Source organism: Mustela nivalis (genome assembly GCF_964662115.1).
Source record: "Mustela nivalis genome assembly, chromosome: 2".
NCBI lineage: Eukaryota > Metazoa > Chordata > Mammalia > Carnivora > Mustelidae > Mustela > Mustela nivalis.
In genome coordinates, this window is record NC_139021.1 from 28,439,033 (window position 1) to 28,461,406 (window position 22,374).

Consider the following 22,374-nt stretch of genomic DNA (forward strand, 5'->3'; position numbering starts at 1 on the left):
TGAATGAGAAATAAATCTTTCTCATTTGAAATCACTGCCATTTGGGGCTTCTTTGCTTAGTCTGGCAGTTTTCAACTGGGGGTGATTTTGCTCCCAGGGACCGTTTTTGCAATGCCTGGAAACGATTTAAGTTGACACACTCTGGCTGCTAAAATTACCAGTGTCAAATCCATCAGGACATGCTGGAATTTTGTTATTCCACTCCACGTTGTCAGATCCTCTTATTAAAATATTTCTTGTAAGAATTCCGACTTCGGCTCTCGCCTCGAACAGCGTTCCATCAGGAAGTGTGACAATGATTCCTAAGTGTGTGTAATTTAGCGGATCAGTTAGCATTATCTCTGTGCCATCGGCAGAGACAGATGCGATGGTCCTTTTCTCATTCTCTCGTTGACTGTGTCTGTAAAAATTTTAACACAAAAACTTTCAAAATTAATCTAAATCAACATAATCTTGTTTTAGTGCATTTGCTCTTTGGTCTTTAAACACTTCATCTGTAAAATAGGACATTTTAAAATGTCACATAATATTCTGAAGAGGAATTTGAAAATGGTCTCTAAGTCTTTCTTAGAGTAACTGAATACATTTTACAAATGAATTTCAATTAAATCAGTATTTTCCAAGTGCTATCGTTGTTCAGAGAACTGTACTAATTCCTATAAAGTATGCAAAAGAACTATTCATTTATAGCTTTGAAGATCACACCTAGGGGTTCTCAACTGAGGACAATTATATTCCCCCCGCCCCCCAAGAGACACTTGGCAACACCTGCACACTTTTTTGCTTGTCACAAATCAGGGGGTGCTACTGGCATCTTGTGGGGAGTGGCCAAAGATTTTAGAAGCATCCTTTAGTACACAGGCAACTCCACACAACAAAGACTTGTCAGGTTCAATGTGTCAATAGCCCTAGAGTTGAGAAACCCTCACAGAGGAAGCCACTGCAGGTTCCTGAGAAGGGGGAAAGAAAGGACTGAGGTAAAGTTTCAGAGGTCTCATTTCTACTACTACTTCTCTCTCTTTCCTTTTTAAAAAAGATTTTATTTATTTATTTATTTGTTTGTTTATTTATTTATTTATTAGACAGAGAGACAGCGAGAGAGAGAACACAAGCAAGGGGAGTGAGAGAGGGAGAAGAAGGCTTCCCGCCAAGCAGGGAGCCCACCACAGGGCTCGATCTCAGGACCCGATCTTGACCTGAGCCAAGGGCAGACATTTAACCACTGAGCCCCCGGCGCCCCTCGACCACTTCGTCAGTACACTTCCAAGTCCAGCCACAGCCAAAAGACTGATCAATTCTGTAATACTCATTCACATATTTCATTGCTCAGCGAACATTTATTGTATGTCCCACCTGTTTTCTAGGCACAGAGCTAAGGAGGCCAAGTAGAAGGCGGTCCGACTTTCAGAAGACCGTGTCAGTGCCCAGTGGTACATTATCTGCTGCAGTACAGGTGGTGCAAAGGAGGTAAGCTCAGGGGAGTCATTTCTGTGTCCTCCTGACATTCCTTTTTGACTCTTCTCTCCCTTAACACATCTTTTCCCTCTTTTAAACATAAGCTTAAATGACGAGGTCACAAGCGAACTATGTGAAAAGTCACCTCTCTCGACTTTCCCAGCCCTTCTTCTGGCTTCCCAGCACATTCTGCCCAATGCCCTGTCTGGGCTCACTTTGACCCCACTGCGGTCCCCTCGCATCTGCCACTGGCGGCCTGTCTGCTGCCCCGCCCTTTCCACTACCTGGCTCCTCCTCCAGGTAAGGCCCCTAGAGATGAAGTCATTCTGTAGGCTGAGCACTTAGTACAGTACCAGGCACAACTCACTAACAGTGGTTGATGGATTCAATGAATTAATGCAGAGTGGATTTGTGAGGGGGAGAAAACTAAGGAATGGAGAGTGGATGGGAAGGTGATGTCATATTCCAGGTGTGAGGGACAGAGTCTAAATTAAACTGAGAGCAAGGAAAGAAGAAAGAGACGTTGCAAGGGCAGAACCCAAAGAACCTGGTGATGGGTGGGCAATGAAGGATGCTGGTTGTCAGAAAGTCACCGAGAAAGTTTTTGTGAAGATCGAAATTGGACTATAGGGGTTTAAGGGAAAAAAAAGGATAACAAAAATGCAATGAAAAAATGGGCATAATATTAGGCAATTTTTTTTCCATATTCATTATTTTTAATGTCCAGCGTTTATAATACGAGGGCCAGAGCTCTTTCCCCACCTCAAGTTTATAAGTTTTCGATTGGCTTGTGAGGCCAATAGGGATACTTCTTGTCTAATTTGGTTTCTGGGAAGGCTTCATTCAGGTCCTCAATGGTGATCTGATCAAACGGAATTATGTTCCTTAGCTTCTCCAGCTGTTTTTCGTATGCCACAATCCTGGCCTTTGAGAGAGACAAAAACTCAGCACAACTTTTCACATCTTCTTTTTCTTCAGCGTCCACCTGAACAGTGTATTTATCCTCTGGCACAGGAATCTTCAGTGCATTGCACTTCTTCTCAAAGTCATCTACCAAGCCAGCCTTCGCCACATTGGCCTTGTAGTAAGCCCAGTCGATAGCAGGGGGTTTCTCAGGGAGAGTAGCCAACTTGGAGGTAAGTGTCTCATTCCAAGATTTCAGGGAGTTAGCAATGGCCTTCTGGATTCGGGGTATGATCTCCCCAAAAGCTACCCAGTCAATGGTTTTTAGAGCAAGTTTTCACCCAGCCATCTTGAGATCCTTCACCGACCCCGGCTGCCCAGACTCCACAGCAGCAAGGAACGGAATTGGATCCAATATTAGGCAATTTAATATATATATTTTTAAAGACAAAATGGGTGGCACAGTCAGTTAAGTGTCTGACTCTTGGCTTTGGTCATGATCTCAGGGCTGTGAGATCAAGCCCTGAGTCAGGCTCCACACTTAGCACAGAGTCTGTTTGTGACTCTCTCTCCTTCTCCCTCTACCCCTTCACTGCCTCTCTCTATTAAAAAAATTAATAATAATAATAATAATAATAATAATAAATCTTTTTTAAAAATAAAAAGATAAGATGAAAGTGGCTAGAAAGGATAGGAGAATAAAGTTGTTTTTCATGATAGTAAGTGGATGGAGAAACCCACAAGACCTAAAGATCTAGGTAAGGAATTGTGGGGAAAGGAAGCCAGGGGGAGTTGAGGATGAAGGGCACTGGAGCTAAGGGTGTATCAATAGTATAGGATCCCACTGGTGGTATAGAAAAGGGGGTTAGACTGGCCTCTCCCAAATTCTCTTGGATTCAGATGATACAGAGATTTCTTTAGAGAAGAAAGTTCTGCAAAGCATCTTTCATGTTGTGTGCACCTAGAAACACTTTTCCTTCCTTTGTAATGATATCTAACATTTATTTTTAATCTAACATTTACATAGCACTTACTTCGAGCCAGTTCTACTCTAAGCACTTATACATACTAACTCATTTAATTCTTACAATAATTCTGAAATAGATACAAAGAGCATTCCAGTTGTCCTGAAGCACAAAGAGCTGAAATGATATGGCTGCGGGACTGTACGTGGTCTTGCTGGAGGTGGACCTAAACTGATCAATTTTAGAAGGAGTATTCTCGGCCACTTACTTTACAATTTCTCAGATACGACTTACAAATGAAATCGTGAACAGCAAGTTAAATTTGGTGGGAAATTTCTTAATTTTTGTTTCTTAAAACTGAATACCCCTCAGCTAAATTCTAAACTTACCCTCTTATTTCATATAGGAAAGCTATAAATGAGAATTCTCTATTCTATTAGTAAGCCCTGTCATTTTGCTGCTTTTTATTTTGCCATTATGTAATTAAAATTTCTTCCAAAGGCAGAAATAAAAGGGCGCTTATAAAGCTAAGTATATATTTAACTCTTCCTAACATCTGCAAGTCTATTTTTAACTTGGAAAATGGCAAACTCAAAATGCCATCTTGAATTTTAATTCTAAATTGAGTCACAACCTTAACATAATTTAGCTGTTTCTTATCATAAATTACTATTTGTTACCTGATAAGAATAACCATATCCAATTTTGCTATTACTCATAATTTGAATAATAAAGCAAAAATAAATCTCCTCTTGCTCTCTTTCCTCACCAATATACTTGGGGTAGCTATGTAACTTTTGTTCCTTTTATTTCTTGCTTGTTAATACATATTATTAAACAGAAATTAAAGGTCATAAGCCATTTCAATTGTAAAATGTCAGACATGTAAAAGGTCATGTTAATCATCACTCATTCTATAATAATTTCTTCTCTTTGATTCGATTCATTACTAACAATCTTACTCCATAGGAACCACTGCCAAGACTGTAAGATATGAAAGAGTTCACTAGCTGCTTTCAACCCCCAATAAAGCTGTTCATTTACATTTTTGCATTCATTAATGGATTTAGCTAAAGCTCTAAGTGAGAAATTTCTTTTTTTATTAATTATTTTCATTAACATATAATGTATTATTTGCCCCAGGGGTACAGGTCTGTGAATCGTTAGGCTTACACATTTCTCAGCACTCACCATAGTACATACCCTCCCTGATGTCCATAACCCCACCCCCCTTCTCCCTACCCTCCTCCCCCCAGCAATCCTCAATTTCTTTTGTGAGATTAAGAGTCTCTTATGCTTTGTTTCCCTCCCGATTCCATCTTGCTTCATTTTTTTTCCTTCCCTACCCTCCAAACCCTCGACCCTGCCTCTCAAATTCCTCATGTCAGGGAGATCATATGATAATTGTTTTTCTCGGCTTGTAAGTCAGAGATTTCTAAATGACTTTTAATAGCAGAATGCTTTTTTCAAACAAAATCTTATATAAGAATCTACCATGAAAAACATTTCGTTAGTATATATTTTATAGTTCCAAATTTATACTTTTCCTTATTGTAAATTAATCAACAAGAACAACACACTGGTGTTCAACCCAATGTTAACACTTGGCAAACAGGTTCTTGGCTGTTCCTATTTCTTCATTACAGCTTTAAGATTTAAATCAGATAGTTGTGGACCTTCTGAACATCCCTCTTTTACATGGTCTAACAAATCTCTGTCCTAAATGAAGGTGATACCGCCCAGAAGACATCATACCTGTGACCTGTGCTTGCAATCACGATCTTCTCTCCTGGCTTCCAAGTTACTCCTTCTTGTAAAATCAAAGTTCTTTCCCCTGCCTTTGCTGTCCGAGCCAGACGAGTCCAGATCACAGACACGGGCAGACCTGGAGCCAACACACACACTGAGTGTTTCTTAAAGATGCACAGTGAGACGAGCTTTATGCATTTTCAGTATTTGCCTGGATTGAATACATTTTGGGAAGGCTCATTTGACCTTAGTATTTTATAACTCTCTCAAAAAAGAAAAAGGAGTATTTAGAATGCTTGCTTTAAAAAAGTAACAGCTAGTTTTATGATAAGATATGTGAGTCTAGAGAACTAAAAAAAACAAAACAAAACAAAACAAAACAAAAAAACAAAAAACTGCCTGCAGTGATATAATCCACATAAAACAACCTTCTTAATAGGAACATAATATAAATATGGTGTGATACTATTGCTAAAATGGGCAGAGGCCTATTATCTTTGCCACTGTTGATAGAATTCACTTAAATTGGTGATCTAGAGACAAATGAAATGTGTAAATTTCTGAAAATTACATTAGGATGTTTATTTAGCACAAGGCAGGACAACAGTTATCATCATGATAGGGATGTTTACACATTCTAAATTTATAAGAGTAACAGATTATTGTAATATAGAAGACTTTAATATAAAAAGGATTCACACCATGCTTCCTTTAAATAAGTAACCCTGATACCTCAAACATGACCATAATTGTTTTTATTTGCTGATACCTTTCCAGAATACAGTTATATAAAAGTACAACTATAAACTTATATTTTAGAAACAGCCTATTTTAAAATATTAATATAAGAAGTTAAAATCTTCCGCTTCCAGACTTAATGCCCTTTTTATAGAGAAAAATGAATATAGTAAACAATCACTATGCACAAAGTGCTAAAATGGGCAGAAGGTGCTATGGAAACACATCGAAAGGAGTAAGCACTCAGAAGGGCTTCACTAGGAGTGACCTTGGTTATGAGTCTTGGTAGTCTGAGGGGCTGACTCGCCTTGGATAGGAGGAGGGCAGAGGTGAAGAGGGGACACATAAAGATAAGTTTTCATTTAGAGAGAATAATCAGGAGAATCATCTCTGGTCTTCCAGTTAGCATCTCCTGAACTAATTCCCCACGTTCTTTTGGCTGCCTTACCATGCAGATCCAGGGTTCCCTCTCGCACAGCCAGAGTTTTGGCACCATATACTGGGAGCTCAGGAGACCGCAGGTGTCCGTGCAAAGTAATGACTGCTCTGTGTTGAAATGGGGATGCTTCTGTCCCAATCTGCAAGGGATTTCACAAGCAGCATTAAAAAAGTTAACAGTAGGAGGTTCCTCAAGATGTTAAAAATAGAGCTACCCTACGACCCAGCAATTGCACTACTGGGTATTTACCCCAAAGATACAGATGTAATAAAAAGAAGGGGCACATGCACCCAAATGTTCATAGCAGCAATGTCCACAATAGCCAAACTGTGGAAGGAGCCGAGATGTCCTTCAACAGATGAATGGATAAAGAAGATGTCGTCCCTATATAATGGAATATTATTCAGCCATCAGAAAGGATAAATATCCACCATTTGCTTTGACATGGATGGAACTAGAGGGGATTATGCTAAGAGAAGTAATCAAGCAGAGGAAGACAATTATCATATGGTTTCACTCATATGCGGATCATAAGCTACAGCACGGAGGACCATAAAGGAAGGGAGGGAAATCTGAAGGGGAAGAAATCAGAGAGGGAGATGAACCATGAGAGACTATGGACCCTGGGAAACAAACCAAGAGTTTCAGTAGGGAGGGGGTAACAAGGTGATGGGTATTAAGGAGGGCATGTGTTGTGATGAACACTGGGTATTACATGCAATTAATGAATCAAAGAATATTACATCAAAAACTAATGACGTACTATACAGTGGCTAACTGAACATAATAGAAAAAATTTTTTTGAAAGTTAAAACTCAATATCCACAATTCTAACCACTCTAAAATCCTTCTTTCTTTTGAGAAACTTATTGTTCAGTTATCACTACATTCCTTATGAAAGACAAAGCTTAAATTTCTAGACAGCCACATACACTATGTCAGATCTTTGTGAAGAATACTGATTGACTTCAGCCACATCTCAGAACTATTGTTTTTCTGGTTCTATTTAAAATTCTGTTCTATGACAATACACTATTATCTTTCCATTAAAAGCACAAGAATACTCTGGGAAACTTTTCCCCAGAATAAGGATTTTAGACTAATAACAGAGACCTGCATAAAGATAAATTTATGAGAGTTTGTTATAGTATTCATTTTAAACAAGGCATTTTACAAAGAAATGGAGAGAGGTTATTGATGATGATATATAAGGTTCTCTCGTATACCTGAAGAAGGCCTCCATCTGTGATTAGAATATTTTCTGCTTGCAATTCAATGTCAGCTTCATCAAATATTAGAGTCCCACCTATGAACCATATAATTTTGAAATATAACACAAGGAAAATTATCATTAAATGGTATTTATTAAATTATACATAAAAATTTAAATTATTATTCTTATCTTCTTCTTATATTCTTACATTATGCATGCTACTTAATTTCAGCTCTTTGGCAACATAAAGTATAAAAAGTTTACATAAGACTCAGGAGTTAACAGAAAATTAAATCCCTAGGGAGATAATTTTCCCTTGATCATTGCTATTTTCAGTGTTTTTAAAGAGTTCAGCTACACGAATTAAAGTTCTATAAACACAGGGCCTCAAAATATAAATTAAGAAAAAAAAACCAGTTAAAATGATAAAATGCACTTTTTATATAAATAACTGTAATGCTGACATTACTTCTGCACTTTTATCCGCTAATCTACACTAGCAACACCCATAGCCTGATCGGCATTATTAAAGAATGTGCTAAGATATATTCTTATGAGACTGATGTAAGTTTGTGCACAGCAGAACTTTACTTGCCCAAAGGTCCTGTAGTTAATAACTTCAAATGACTGAAACATTGTTATCTCAGAAGTTAAAACAAAAACAAAACATCAAGGTCTTTGAGCAGCTAAAACCATTACAGCAAACTTTACACATGAAAGACCAAAGTGTTTCACGCTTGCCAATCATTATTGCTTTTACATGCAATTATATCAGTTCTGCTTATTTAGTTTTTTTAGCAATAACAGAACACCAAGCAGCAGAGAGAACACCAGCTAATGAAAGCATGTTCAAAGGTAAAGGTGAGAATCACAACTGGCATCCAATGGGAGTCAGAGGGTCATTTAGTATAAAATTTAACAAATCTCCATAATTTTATAAGCCCTGGGGCCCACTATACCAGTCTTTTTCTAAGTGGGAAATACTGTTCAGTTATAACCCACCACATGTAAAGAGGCACACACACACAGGCACGCATTATTATTTTTTTGACACACATTATTTTTAAAGCAAACGTTTCATAAAACATTTAATTTTAAAAGATGCTTACCCATAAAAATGCAAGACACACTGACATTTTTCTTTTCTATTTCCTTAAAAGATTCTGCTTACAACACACTAAATAACTGCATACTTCAAACAGATTCTAATGCTCAGTTTAAAGAACACAATACTACACATTGCATTAAAAGCCTCATACCAGTATGGATTTTCCTAATCACGAGTTTTAGTTAAATTTACTTCACAAAAATATGCCATAGTCAGAATCTAACAAGCAGACTTTCAGAAACTTACCCTGAATAAGCAACATTTTCAGAATAGGTGTATTTTGATCCAGCAAAACTGTCTGTCCTTTTGTAATAACAACTAGAGACCCTTCCTCTGGGGGAGATTTTCCTCCCCAGGAGAAGTTGGAGGACCAAGCATCAACATACAGGAAGTCAGAATCATCCTGTAATAAAACACAAGACACTTTTAAATTCAGAGTTTTTATCAGAATTCTTCATTCAAGGACACCTGGGTGGCTCAGTCAGTTAAGTGTCTGCCTGTGCTCAGGTCATGATCCCATGGTCCTGGGATCAAGTCCCACACCAGGCTCCTTGCTCAGTAGGGAGCCTGCTTCTCCCTCTGCCTGCCGCTTCCCCCTCCTTGTGCTCACTCTCACTCTGACAAATAAATAAAGTCTTTTTTTTTTTTTTAAAAGAAGAATTCTTTTCTTTTTTTAAGATTTTATTTGCTTATTGGACAGAGTGAGAGAGATCACAAGTAGGCAGAGGCAGGCAGAGAGAGAGGGGGAAGCAGGCTCCCCGCTGAGCAGAGAGCCCAATGCAGGGCTCGATCCTAGGACCCTGAGACAACGACCTGAGCTGAAGGCAAAGGCTTAACACACTGAGCCACCCAGGTGCCGCCCAAAAAGAATTCTTCATTCTATTTCTCAAAAATGAAGAAATCTAAACCAGTAAACATTTTCACTAGAGATAAAGTAAAATCTACTTTAAATGTTAGAGCTGCCTACTGGTTTATTTCACAATAGCATAAAGTGAAAAATCAATTACCAGTTGTCCCACAATCTAAAATAATTCAAGACCTAAAATCATAAAATGTTAGCAATAAGCCACAAAAATATGTAACTTCAAATTTAGTATAGTTAGGGGTACCTGGGTGGCTCAGCGGATTAAGACTCTGTCTTCGGCTCAGGTCATGATCTCAGGGTCCTGAGATCAAGCCCCCCCATCGGCTCTCTACTCAGCAGGGAGCCTGCTTCCCCCTCTCTCTCTACCTGCCTCTCTGCCTATTTGTGATCTGTCAAATAAATAAATAAAATCTTTAAAGAAAATAAATTTAGTATAGTTACATCTCAGTTATTTTTTTAGAGACAGTAACAAAGTAAAAAGTCCATTACCAATTACTTTATTTCCCATAAAGATGTTCTATTTTTCCTGCCCCCTACCCCGCTTTTCTATTGCTATGGTTACTATACCCAACAGCACTTTACCAGTCTGGCCATGCCAATGCCTCTGATGTTCACACGCACTGGAGCCCACCCTGAAGAGGTGTGGGCACTTGTCATACAGAGGATATATGTCTTGTTGGAATACTCAACATCACATTTCGCTTCAGCTATGGTGATGAGAACATCTTGCATGTTTTCACTGTAAAGAAGAAAGGGGGGAAACAAAAAACTGATGTCGTTTCTCAAATTTCTAGGTCACATTGTCAAACACTATTACTGATACGCCTTATTGCAAAAATAAAGACCTTGCTCTATGATTCGTCAAAGTGCAGACTGAAACTTTTTTCAACAGTAAGACTTCAAAGGATTTGTTGAGAAAAAAGTAAACAAAGAGATTAAGAAGCCAAGAAATAAAACTGTACAAATTAGCAGGCATTCCAGCATTGGAGGAGAATTGGCTAGGTTCAATTTATTGAGAGATTCTTTGTTAGTCTCTAAACAGCTACTTTTGTAAGAGCCTTTCAGGAATCCTTCTGTTTGTGTGATATCCTCACCACATTCAAAGACTTTGGAATTTAAAATCCATATAAAAATGTAAGCCCAGGGTTTTGAGAAATTATGTACTTGAGGAATTAAAATTGCCTCCTATGATTTAAATGATGTGGGGTTTTGAAGTCAGTCTTATCCATTTGAAGAATGATGACAGCGCAGCACATAAATTTGAGCCAAATAATGAAAATGTTTGGGAAAAAGGAATCTGGCCATTTATAGTGAAATAGATGTCATGTATGAAGACATGTTCCTTTGACCCAATGAAGCAGACCATGGTTGGTGACGAGATGGTAAGGGAAGCATAACAAGATGTGATTTATTCTTGAGATCTGTCCAGGACTTAGGGCAAGTTATTTAACCTCTCTAATTTCAGTCTCCTAACCCTAAAAGGGGCTAAAAATATCTAAGCGGGTAAGGCAGGAAGTTTCCATGGGGTAAGAAGGTGCCTGACACAGAGTAAGTCCTTGATAAATGTTAGCTGTTGGGACTATGATGTGCCTCAAGCATGACTTTTGAGAGGTGGGTACCCATTACGCGACCAAATTTAAGCACTGTTCTTGCACATGAGAAAGCAGGACCGTGTGTGAGTTCGCACATACGACGCACTGATGTATGTGTGTGGAGGACAGTACCTGAAGCCTGATCCTGTGATTGTGAGTCTGGTGCCCCCTGCTGTACTGCCTCTCCTGGGACAGATTTCAGTGACCAGTGGAGTCAGTAACACAGTGTATGTAAAAGGAGTCATGGACTGGAACAAATCCTTCCCATTGACCACACTCACTTCACAGGCTTCCTCGGGTCCTCTGCCTAGGAGAAGAGAATCAAACTGAGGACAGTTCTGCCATCAGGCTTTTATTCATCCCCAAAACTCCCAAACATTTTCTATAATATCTTCCTTTTCCTGAAATCACTTCCAATATACACAGGCTGGGTGTCAAGTAATAAGGATCTCTAGCAATAACCAAAATCATCACAAAGTTCATGTACATTATCAAAGAGGAAAAAAACCCCTTAGATCCTCCCTTGAACCTCTTATTGCAGACAATTCTGCAAACTTTCCTGCGTGGGGTTCTAGCCCGAGAAGATCCAACATTGCAAATCAGAGCAGGAAAGGAGGAAGAGCTGCTAAGGCATGCACACGACTGTAACGAGAAGTGACAGCTAGAAGCAAGTATGAGACAGAAAAAGCACAGACACCTATGAAAGTGTACAAAGAAGCAGCAGAGCTGGTGTCCCGACAACCCAAAAACCTCGACGAATCTTGGTAGCACTGCTGTATTTCTTTAAAAATCAACAACAACAACAACAACAACAACAACAACAACAAATCAACATATAAAGTGACACTCAAATGATAAATAAGTTCATTCACGAAATGTTGCATTTCCTTCCATATTCTTTGTTTAAGAAGTCAGAAAAGAGGGGCCCCGGGTGGTTTAGTCATTAAGTGTCTGCCTTCAGCTCAGGTCATGGTTCCAGGGTCCTGGAATCAAGCCTGGCATTGGGCTTCCTGCTCAGTGAGCCTGCTTCTCCCTCTCCCTCTGCCTGCTGCTTCCCCTGCTTGTGCTCTTTCTTTGTCAAATAAGTGGTGCACTTGGATGGCTCAGTCAGTTAAGTGACTGCCTTCAGCTCATGTCATGATCGCAGGGTCTTGGGATCGAGCCCTGTGTCAGGCTCCCCGCTCAGTGGGGAGTCTGCTTCTCCCTCTCCTTCCCCTTCGGATCCCCAGCCCCCACTCATGCTCTCTCTCTTTCAAATGAATAAATGGAATCTTTTTTTAAAAAAAAGTCAGAAAAGAAGTAAAAATGTTTAGAACAGCTTCATTACATTTTCTTTAAAAATGCATATAAACCATATCTTTTGTTCACCTAGGGCATTCCTTTAGGTTCTTAAATTTCATTGGACAGTTAAAATTTGTTGTACACGTAAAATGCCAGCTATTTAAACTTCACAAAAACCCAAGAATTAAACTGAAACAGAGGAGTTAGTTTAATGGCTTAGCTGAGATGACGTAATAAGTAGCAAAATAAGATTCCAGGGCCACTGAGAGCCTGGGCTCTTTGCCCAATAAATAATAAGAGTAATAGTAATAACAGCAGCAAATCACACATCATGTTTCAGATATCATTCCATCCACTTTACATACATTAACTTATTAAATGTCACAATAATCCTATAAAGTAGGCAAAAGTGATCTCACTTTACAGATGAGGGTTAGGACACTGAGGAACAGAGAGGTTGAGTAACCTATCCAAAAACACAGCCTGGATCTGAATCTTGGCCATGCATTAATTAGGAAGGCTTACCCTCATAACCATGACACCATACTATCTTTAATGGAAATTAAGAGTTCAGCAGGAATTAAAAATGTGTTCTCCATTTGGTATACTCTGTTTGTGTGATAAACTGAAAAATTCCAATTTATTATAAACAGTTTGACCCAGCCCAAATGTTATGAATCTTGAAAGACATAAAACCCTAAGAAACAAAGTTCTGAAGACATTGTTTAGAACCAAGATAGCCATAAAGGTGATTCAATTGCCCCTCAAAACACAAGAACTTGGAAGAAAAAATTCAGACTCTGATTAAACATTAATCATTTCTCAAAGACTGCCATTCTTTTTTCTGACTACTCACCATCATTATGTGGAATTTTACATAATAGCACTGTGCGATCAGATTTAAGCCTGTCAACTGCACATTCGGAGCCACACACTAATATAGTTGAGGTTTGTGGATTAAACCCAGTACCGGTCACAGTCATGGTCTGACCACCACCAAAGCTCCCTAGTGAAGATATACAAGAGGGAAAAACATAGCTAATGAAAAGAAAATTTCCTCTGCATATTTGTTTTAAAACCTGAAATGGAAGTAAGTTACCCTAAATGAAACAATTTTTAGAACTGAAGTCATATAGCATATTACACTGTACTATATTAATGCAATAGAATGTCTTCTGATTGTAGTATTCTAAAACATTTGCTGAATAAATGTTACATCCCATCATTTATTTAAACTAATTCTAGGAGCTAAAACTTTATTTAAGAGAGATGTTAAAAGGAATTTCAGAGTAGTCAAAACATAAACATAAAATTACTATTTAATTAGGGGTACATTGGTTATCCTTTCTTAAGGTTTTTACCACTAAAATAATTTTCAAATAGAAAAAATGCCTATCTTTATTTGTTACTATAGGCCAGTGATGTCTAAACATGAGTTTATAAAAAAATTTCACATATAATCTGGACATTTTAAGTAGGATTAAATTTGAAGTTAATCATGTAACACTAAGAGAAATATAGGTCATTAGTAAATATTTCAACAAGGTTCATTGATACACATGCATGCTTATTTGATACATAAATAAAAATATTTTTAATATTTATATTTTTAATATTATAGTTATAGGAGCTACAAATTTTAACAGTGTTTGAAGAATTTTTTTTTCTAAATAAGGTTAAGTGTTTACTGAAATAATACAGAATATTTACATTATTTGTACCTACCTTGGCTTGGGTGAATACTTTGAATAGTAAGTGGGTACTCAAAGACAACCGTGGACACAGCAAAGCCTTTTGTCTTATGATGCATTGTAACAGGGAAAGTGCCCCCGGCATGATCTTCAGTGTCGCACTGCAATACACTGTCATTGACCATGGTTACATTACACGGAAGCGTGTCTATCATCACCAAAATGTCCGAGAGACTGGTACCAAAATTAGATCCAGTTATTTGAATTTTGGTTCCTGGTGGACCTTTAAAAAAAAAAGCAAACAATATATCTAAATTCTAGTACTTATACATGCATTTATAGATACACCTAATTACTCTCATAAACAAAATAATATCCAGTATTGCAAAGCTAATATAAGTTTAGCAAAATACAGAGTTTAGCTATACCACATGTTATAATCTATAGCATATTTACAGTAAGTTATCTCAACATTCATTATTTCCCAGCCCTTCTGACTATTGCACTGCATTGTTATTCTACTCTTATTGTTAATGTTAGTTCAGGCTAGTGGGGAAGAGGAAAAATGGGAAGAGAGACGAATTGGAATCCAGAAGTATGACTGTCTCAGCAGGAGTGATGAGTAGGAGCATATTTTAGGGATGGGGCTTACTATTTTTTATTTTTGGTACTTCCCTGCTATTGGCAACTGTTTTGAGGATAGATTAGTTTTCTTAGATATTTTTAATATATATACTTGATAAATTATGATAGGTAAGTACTTAGATGTAAGATACTATATACAGAAACAAGGAATTAAAGAATTATAAATGAATGTTGATGTTGATGCATTGAATAAATGTACATAGAACAAAATACTTTAGTTCTTCTGTTACCTTCTTTCCCCCTTTTGACAAAAATGTACTGAGAGCACTAAATACAAAGAAATTTTTTCATAGGTCATCCAAATGAATACCTACATATGTAAATAAGTGAATAGGTTCAAATCAACACATACCCATACACATACAGGGTCACCAAATAGGTTGATTTTAATTCAAGTGCTAATAGTAAAAGGATCCATATCACTGACCATTGTAAAGAACACTAACGTTTAAATTGTCATTTTTTAAAAATTTTATTTATTTATTTGACAGAGAGAGAGAGATCACAAGTAGGCAGAGAGACAGGCAGAGAGAGAAGGGAAGCAAGCTCCCTGCTGAGCAAAGAGCCTGATACGGTGCTCAATCCCAGGACCCTGAGATCATGACCTGAGCCAAAGTCAGAGGCTTAACCCACTGAGCCATCCAGGCACCCCTAATTTGTCATTTTAAAGACCACAGATATTTACGAGATTTTCATTTTAGGAATAGTTTTAAGATATGAGCCAAAATATGTGTCCTTAAATTTTTTAAAATTTATTAACATATAATGTATTATTTGCCCCAGAGGTACAGGTCTGTGAATCATCAGGCTTACACATTCCATAGCACTCACTGTAGCACATACCCTCCCCAGTGTCCATAACCCAGCCACCCTATCCCTACCCCCTTACCCCCCAGCAAGCCTCAGTTTGTTTCCTGAGATTAAGAGTCTCTTATGGTTTGTCTCTCTCCTGATCCTACCTTGTTTCATTTTTTTCCCTCCCTATTCCTCATGACCCCCGACCCTGCCTGTCAAATTCCTCATATCAGAGAGATCATATGATAATTGTCTTTCTCTGATTGACTTATTTGCTTAGCATAATATCCTCTAGTTCCATCCATGTCATTGCAAAATGGCAAAATTTTGCTTCTTTTGATGGCTGCATAGTATTCCAGTGTGTGTGTGTGTGTGTGTGTGTGTGTGTCTGTGTGTGTATACATATATATATACCATAACTTCTTTATCCATTCATCTGTTGATGGACATTTGGTTCTTTCCATAGTTTGGCTATTGTTAGTCCTTAAATTTTTAATTTTGTCTGGCATTTTCACCTTTCAAATGGAAGTGCTGTTCTAAGTGTGATCTATTACCATGTTTCCTTAGTAAATAAAACAGCTCAGTTCTCACTTGTCTGTAAGCCTTGTATCTTCATATAAGTTGTTTGAAAGACACATTCAAAGAAAGAGATGGGGATAGAAATGGTTCATGGAAGGGGAGCCTGGGTGGCTCAGTGGGTTAAGCCTCTGCCTTTGGCTCAGGTCATGATCTCGGGGTCCTGGGATTGAGCCCCACATCGGGCTCTCTGCTCAGCAGGGAGCCTGCTTCCTCCTCTCTCTCTGCCTGCCTCTCTGCCTAATTGTGATCTCTGTCAAATAAATAAATAAATAAATAAAATCTTAAAAAAAAAAAAAAGAAATGGTTCATGGAAATAAAAACATATGCCAATATCTAGTTTGCCCTTTGCAAAGATTACAAATATATGGGGTGTAACTATGTCTTTGCTATTATTCATGATTACCAGAAGTAGCATAGAATAATGACACAAGAAGACATCTTAATCTGTTCTCAGCTTAGAAAAACAAGTTATGTTAAATCATTAAGTAAATCTTATTTCATAATACTTTTTTTCTATCTGGATGGGCCAATTACCTCATTTAAAAGAACTCTCTTAAATTAATAAGTTAGCATCCAATTGTAGTTTTATGGAAATGAGATATACAGAAAAATTCTCAACGTTTAATAACCTACATCTGAATTTTAACAGTTGTTTTCTATGCCATATCAACATTAATGACATAAATTAATTATCAATTTTAATTCATAGATATCCATCTATTTCTGCCTCATTTTGAAATTTAGATCAAGGGGCGCCTGGGTGGCCTCTGCCTTCGGCTCAGGTCCTGGGATTCCAGGGTCCTGAGATTGAGCCCCATATTGGGCTCTCTGCTCTGCAGGGAGACTGCTTCCTCCTCTCTCTGCCTGCCTTTCTGCCTACTTGTGATCTTTGTCTGTCAAATAAATAAATAAAATATTAAAAAAAAAGAAATTTAGATCAAGTTAATGGGGATTTTGTTTCAAAATAGAAGTTGGAATTTGACTAAAAATTTTATGCCAAGAATGTGCAAAAAATAATCACAAAATGGAAACTACACAGAAAAATCCCATGTATTAACTGGGTTAAATGGATTGTCTGAAAACACATTTTAATAATCATTTATAAACATTACTCTAATTCTACACTAATAAATATTACTGATAATAACATATTGAGACAACATATGGAAAGTATTGGAGTACCTGTATTTGGGACAAGTTCTCTGAGAAGTGGAGTATTTTCCAAGGCATACGTAAATGACAGAGGTGGATAAGCAACTGCATTAACAAAGATCTTCACACTGGCACTTCCAGCCATCCCTGCTGGGGTATAGCAGTGGACTTCACTGGAGTTGACAGAAATAATTTCACAAGGTTCATCCCCAACAGTGACTGTGGTGTTGCCTGGGTAGAAGCCATTTCCTGTGATCACCAACGTAGTTCCACCGGCAATGCTTCCAGAAGCTGGTGTGACAGACGCTACTGCGGGGCTGCTAACAGTAAGGTTTCCCAGAGCCAAGCCTTTACTTCCGACCACAACACTAAGAGAATGAAGACCAGCTGGGAGAGGACTCACAAGAACAGTGATATTATTTTCATTAACATCTATTGCTCTGAACTGTTGGTCTCCAATGAAAATAGCAATGTCCTCCAAGATGGTGCCAAAACCTTCTCCTTCAATAAGAACCTTGACAGGTCCTTCGATAGAGTTTGGGAAGATTCTTGTTACTACAGCAGTGATGCTTTCTAAGTAGGAAAAGCTGCAGTTCCCCTGACACTGAGCAGGCACTCCATGTACCAGAAGATCCACTTTCACAAGCTGTTGGGGAGCAGGAGACGTTTCACACTCAATGGCTGTGTAATTCACTGAGAGAACTTTACACGGAAAATGACCCATGAAGACTTCTATACCTGCAGAAGAAGCTGCAAACCCAGAGCCTTTTATGGTCACTCTTGTCAGTCCTGCAGTTGATCCTGCATATGGCAACACCATGTCGATGTTTGGCAAAAGTACAAACCGCCTATCAAATTCATTGGGCAGCATGTTGATAGCCATGCCCAGGTTGTAGACCATTAATGTGACAATTTCCCTGATGCCAACATCCATTGAGTTCTGAGGGTCAATACGACATATAATGGAATTGTCACTACTTTTTTCTACAATACACGGGTAGCTACCAATTGTAACCTAAAAGTAAAATGAATATGGAAACAAGTCAATACCATTACTCTAGTGTGAACTTAAATTTTATATTAACAACGAAATTTTAAAAATTTGATCTCGTGCAAACATTTTTTATTCAGAATAAAATTATTTTTATAAAATAAAATAAAATAATTATTTATTATTATAAATAATTATTTATTATTTTATAATAATCTCTTGGATTAATCTTAAACCTAAATTATGGCCACATGTGAAAGAACGAACTGATAAGCATGGAACGACACGGCTAAACCTTGAAAACATTATGTTTAGTGAATAAAGTTGGTCACACATGACCACACATATTATTCAGTTTCTAAGAAAGTCCAGAATGGGCAAACCCATAAAAACAGAAAGTATATAAGTATGTTAGTGGTTATTTAGGTCTGGGATGGTTGAAGAGATTGATGGTAATGTCTAAGGGTTGGGGTTACTTTCTGAATGTGGAGATGGATACACAACTCTGTGAATATAGGAAAGGCCACCAAACTGTGCACCTTGATGGGTGAACAGTATGGCATATGACTCATACTGTGATAAAGCTGTTAGAAATGAAACTATGAGGTTATGCATGAAACATTTTATTGAGTATATGGTAGTAAAAAAGAGATCTTTACCTACTTACCTTATTAGCACATGTGAGATTACTAAAGCCACGTCCAGTAATTGTTACCAATTCATTCAGTGTTCCAGAAGATGGATTAATGTTGTTTATAGTTGGTGAAAAACAACTTGAAAGCTCAAAGACCAAACCGTCTGAATTTTTAACCCTGGTATTGTTCGGGCCACACAAGGGTTCTGTTGCTAGGCAGCCTGTCACAGAGCTCCCCAAGTGCAAATTCACAGGTCCTGTAAGTCATGGATAATATTCTAAAACAAGAACTGTTTTCAAACTACATTACTCTTTATTTTAATGATGGTGGTTTATATTCTGTTAAAATTTTTTTTTGTTTTGTCTGAATGACAAGAGGGGCTCAGGCAGTACATAGGTGGTAAAGAGAGAAGAGTGAATATAAAAATTAATTTATTTTTCAATTTGTCTAAGCCAGGTCCTATGGGGAAAACAAAACAATAACATCATCTCACATTTTGATATATTTTGAGGGGCACATACAGAGTGTCAAAATTTCTTCACCCTACATCTCATCTGAGGCACAGAAGGATTCTGGGAGAATGGCAGGACAACATTAACATGGGCCTCATTTTATAGAATAGATTCTAGCCTCAGAACTGTCCAGGTCTATCCAAGGTCATGTGGCTGGTCAGAGACAGAAGCAGGGTTATACCTAGTCATCTGCTTCCTACTCCAAAAAGGTCACATACACCCTAGGTCACAGGAGTAACAGGGTTTCCTTCTTTCACCCTCTTACCCTGATCATATGTGGCTTCAGTGCTACCCACAAACAGGTGCAGGGGAATGTGCCTGGTTTCAGCTGGTGAAACATTAATGACTCCTTGGAGAAAAATGGAGTGAGCCTCATCAACGTATCCGCTGCTATAATAATGGATTCCAGGTGAAGTAAACTGGTAAGAAAATGAACCTGCCAAAAAACAAGATTGTATGTAATAAACACAAGCAATTAATACAGCCTCTAATAAAAATTTCAAGTGACCCTTCAAACACAGGCAGGTGACAGGATTCTTAGTTTTCATGCACGTGATATTCTGACAGGAAGTAGTAAAGAAACGACTCACTGACTGTATAAGAACTATCTTCTGTAATGAAATTACATTCCAGGAAGACAAGATCCAGCATTAGTTTTTCTAGAAAATCATATCCAGTCTGGCATAACTCACCACATTTTATTTTTTTTTTATTTTTATTTTTTATTATTTTTTAAAGATTTTATTTATTTATTTGACAGAGATCACAAGTAGGCAGAGAGGCAGGCAGAGAGAGAGGAGGAAGCAGGCTCCCTGCTGAGCAGAGAGCCCGATGTGGGACTCGATCCCAGGACCCTGAGATCATGACCTGAGCCGAAGGCAGCGGCTTAACCCACTGAGCCACCCAGGCGCCCCTAACTCACCACATTTTAAAGAAAACTTCAACATGCAGTGAAAAACAATACTTTGATTTCATGAGAAAAAATTAAAACTGCTATAAATATAGAACTAAACATACAGTCTACCAGGCACACTTTCACTGAGTTGTCTTAGGAGAAATTTGCTGATTCCAGTCAGTTGAAGTTCGTTACTTGCTACCAAGTTGGTATGATTAAAACACATACTCCATACAACTTTTCTTTGTGTTTTGCTTATTTTGATATTTTTTAATTGGTTGATTATTACAGAATAAATAAAGACATTTCTGAATCAGAACTCATCTCTGATTTATAAAATCCCTTGCTTACATTCATTTATAATATTTTTATAAATGTGCAACACTTTTACTATAGTAATAAAATGCCAACTAAATTATTTGTGTATTTATACATATCATTTATGCAAAAGTATTTTAAATTGAAACGACATCTTTTTATTATATCCAGGAAAGAAAATCATGACACAAAATGCAACAAAATTGAAACATACCTGAGACAGATTTTTCTCTTCCATTTGTAAATCCTTTGCCATCATAAATTACACTTCCAGGACTGGATACAGAGAAAACCCTATATCCTATTCCCTGAAGAAATGGATGGGCTTGCCAGTGCCACGTCACTGTGTCTCCCACAGATACGTTTAAGACTGATGGTGACCAGGCATAACCTAATCCATGTACTGGAAGCAAGAATTGAGACATATTTATTTTTTTTTAAAAGGAAAAGGAATAAAAGTTCTTAATAATTATCTTTGAAAGTATGGCATTCTAAATTTTTATGTGCATAATTGAAACATGTAACAAAAATAAGCAGAAATAATGGAAAGTAAGATAATGAGAAGCTAAGGAAAAAAATTAATCACGCACCTTCAACACTGATGATCAAGAGACAATTTGAAAAAAAAAGTTGGAAAGTCAATAGGCAAGTTGTTCAGAAATATTACATGGAATATCTTTTAAAGCTGTGATCAATTCTTTAAACATAAGAATTTTCTCAGGAATAGAGGTATACCAAAATCTATATAACTTCAATTTGAATATTTATTTAGAAACTCATGGCTAATAACAAACTACCATAACTTGGGAAGTGCTGTACTGCAATGAAACATAATGGCAATTTCTCAACTTGCAAATTGCTGTCTAGCCTTGTAGACTCAAGTCTACCCCTGATTCATTCTATATATGCACCCTGATGTCAAGGAAAGAAATTAGAGACAAACTATTGACAAATCATAGAAAGACATAGCAACAGTTTTTCCTCCAAATATTTGAAGTATTAAATAAACAAAAATAAAATCAATTTCAGGGTAAAATGCTTCCATTATTTATAATATATAAATGTTGGCTAATACCTGAATCTTCTCCAGTATTGGTAATCCTGAATGTATTCCCTGTTGAATGAAGAATACATTTTATGGCATTTTCTGATGATGAAATCACATCACAAGGGAAGGGCCCTAGAAAGAAATAAGATAGGGGAAAAAAATTTTCTCAAATATTTTTTGTAAAATGTAGAGATGAATTATAATCAGTAAACAGTTAAGGCCCTGCATGGGGCACCTGGATGGCTCAGTCAGTTAAGCCTCTGCCTTTGGCTCCAGTCATGATCCTGGGGTTCTGGGATCAAGTCCCACATCGGGCTCCCTGTTTGGTGAGGAGTCTACTTCTCCCTCTCCCTCTGTCTATCCCTACTGCTCATGCTTCTTTCTCTCTTTTTCTTACTCGCTCTCTAATAAATAAAATCTAAAAAAAAAAACAAAAAAAAAACCCCAAAACTATTAAGGTCCTGCAAAACCCCCCATTATCTAGCAGAATCTTTAACACTTTCCTGATAGTTATCATCTTTGAGTACTGATTATTTTTAGAACAGAGACTTTTCTTTTAAAAGTGTTTTATAGATATCAAATATAAATATTTATTTATTGAAATCAAAAGCAGCTATTCAATTTCTCTTTACAGCCTTAACCAAAGACACTTAACCTTTTATACGTTAATAGCAAAATAAAGCTTCCATGATTGAGAGTATTGTGTAAAAACTCAGCATCTAAAAACACATCTTTTATTTTATTCTTTATTTTTTTTAAAGAGCTTATTTACTTATTTTTGTGAGAGAGAGAGAGTGAGCACACA

At 37.3% G+C, this 22,374-nt stretch overlaps 1 protein-coding gene and 1 pseudogene across 3 annotated transcripts in view; both read right to left on the reverse strand.

Annotated features, from left to right (window-relative positions):
• Positions 1 to 22,374, reverse strand: part of PKHD1L1 (PKHD1 like 1) — a 128,555-nt gene that overhangs the window by 39,921 nt on the left and 66,260 nt on the right. For both annotated transcript variants that reach the window (XM_082720013.1, XM_082720014.1), the window contains exons 34-47: positions 21,597 to 21,701; positions 20,736 to 20,924; positions 19,574 to 19,744; positions 18,829 to 19,052; positions 17,201 to 18,185; positions 14,034 to 14,282; positions 13,165 to 13,314; positions 11,160 to 11,334; positions 10,018 to 10,174; positions 8,817 to 8,973; positions 7,476 to 7,555; positions 6,259 to 6,388; positions 5,079 to 5,208; positions 159 to 400 (exon numbers count right to left, since the gene is read on the reverse strand). In XM_082720013.1, the coding sequence (XP_082576139.1) occupies positions 159 to 400; positions 5,079 to 5,208; positions 6,259 to 6,388; positions 7,476 to 7,555; positions 8,817 to 8,973; positions 10,018 to 10,174; positions 11,160 to 11,334; positions 13,165 to 13,314; positions 14,034 to 14,282; positions 17,201 to 18,185; positions 18,829 to 19,052; positions 19,574 to 19,744; positions 20,736 to 20,924; positions 21,597 to 21,701 (3,144 nt within the window). The remainder of the gene's footprint in view (positions 1 to 158; positions 401 to 5,078; positions 5,209 to 6,258; positions 6,389 to 7,475; positions 7,556 to 8,816; positions 8,974 to 10,017; positions 10,175 to 11,159; positions 11,335 to 13,164; positions 13,315 to 14,033; positions 14,283 to 17,200; positions 18,186 to 18,828; positions 19,053 to 19,573; positions 19,745 to 20,735; positions 20,925 to 21,596; positions 21,702 to 22,374) is intronic.
• On the reverse strand, positions 2,157 to 4,042 carry LOC309858707 (ATP synthase subunit d, mitochondrial pseudogene; annotated as a pseudogene). Its single transcript has 2 exons — positions 4,004 to 4,042; positions 2,157 to 2,740 (listed from the first exon to the last, which is right to left on the reverse strand). The product of its transcript is annotated as an ATP synthase subunit d, mitochondrial pseudogene (transcript).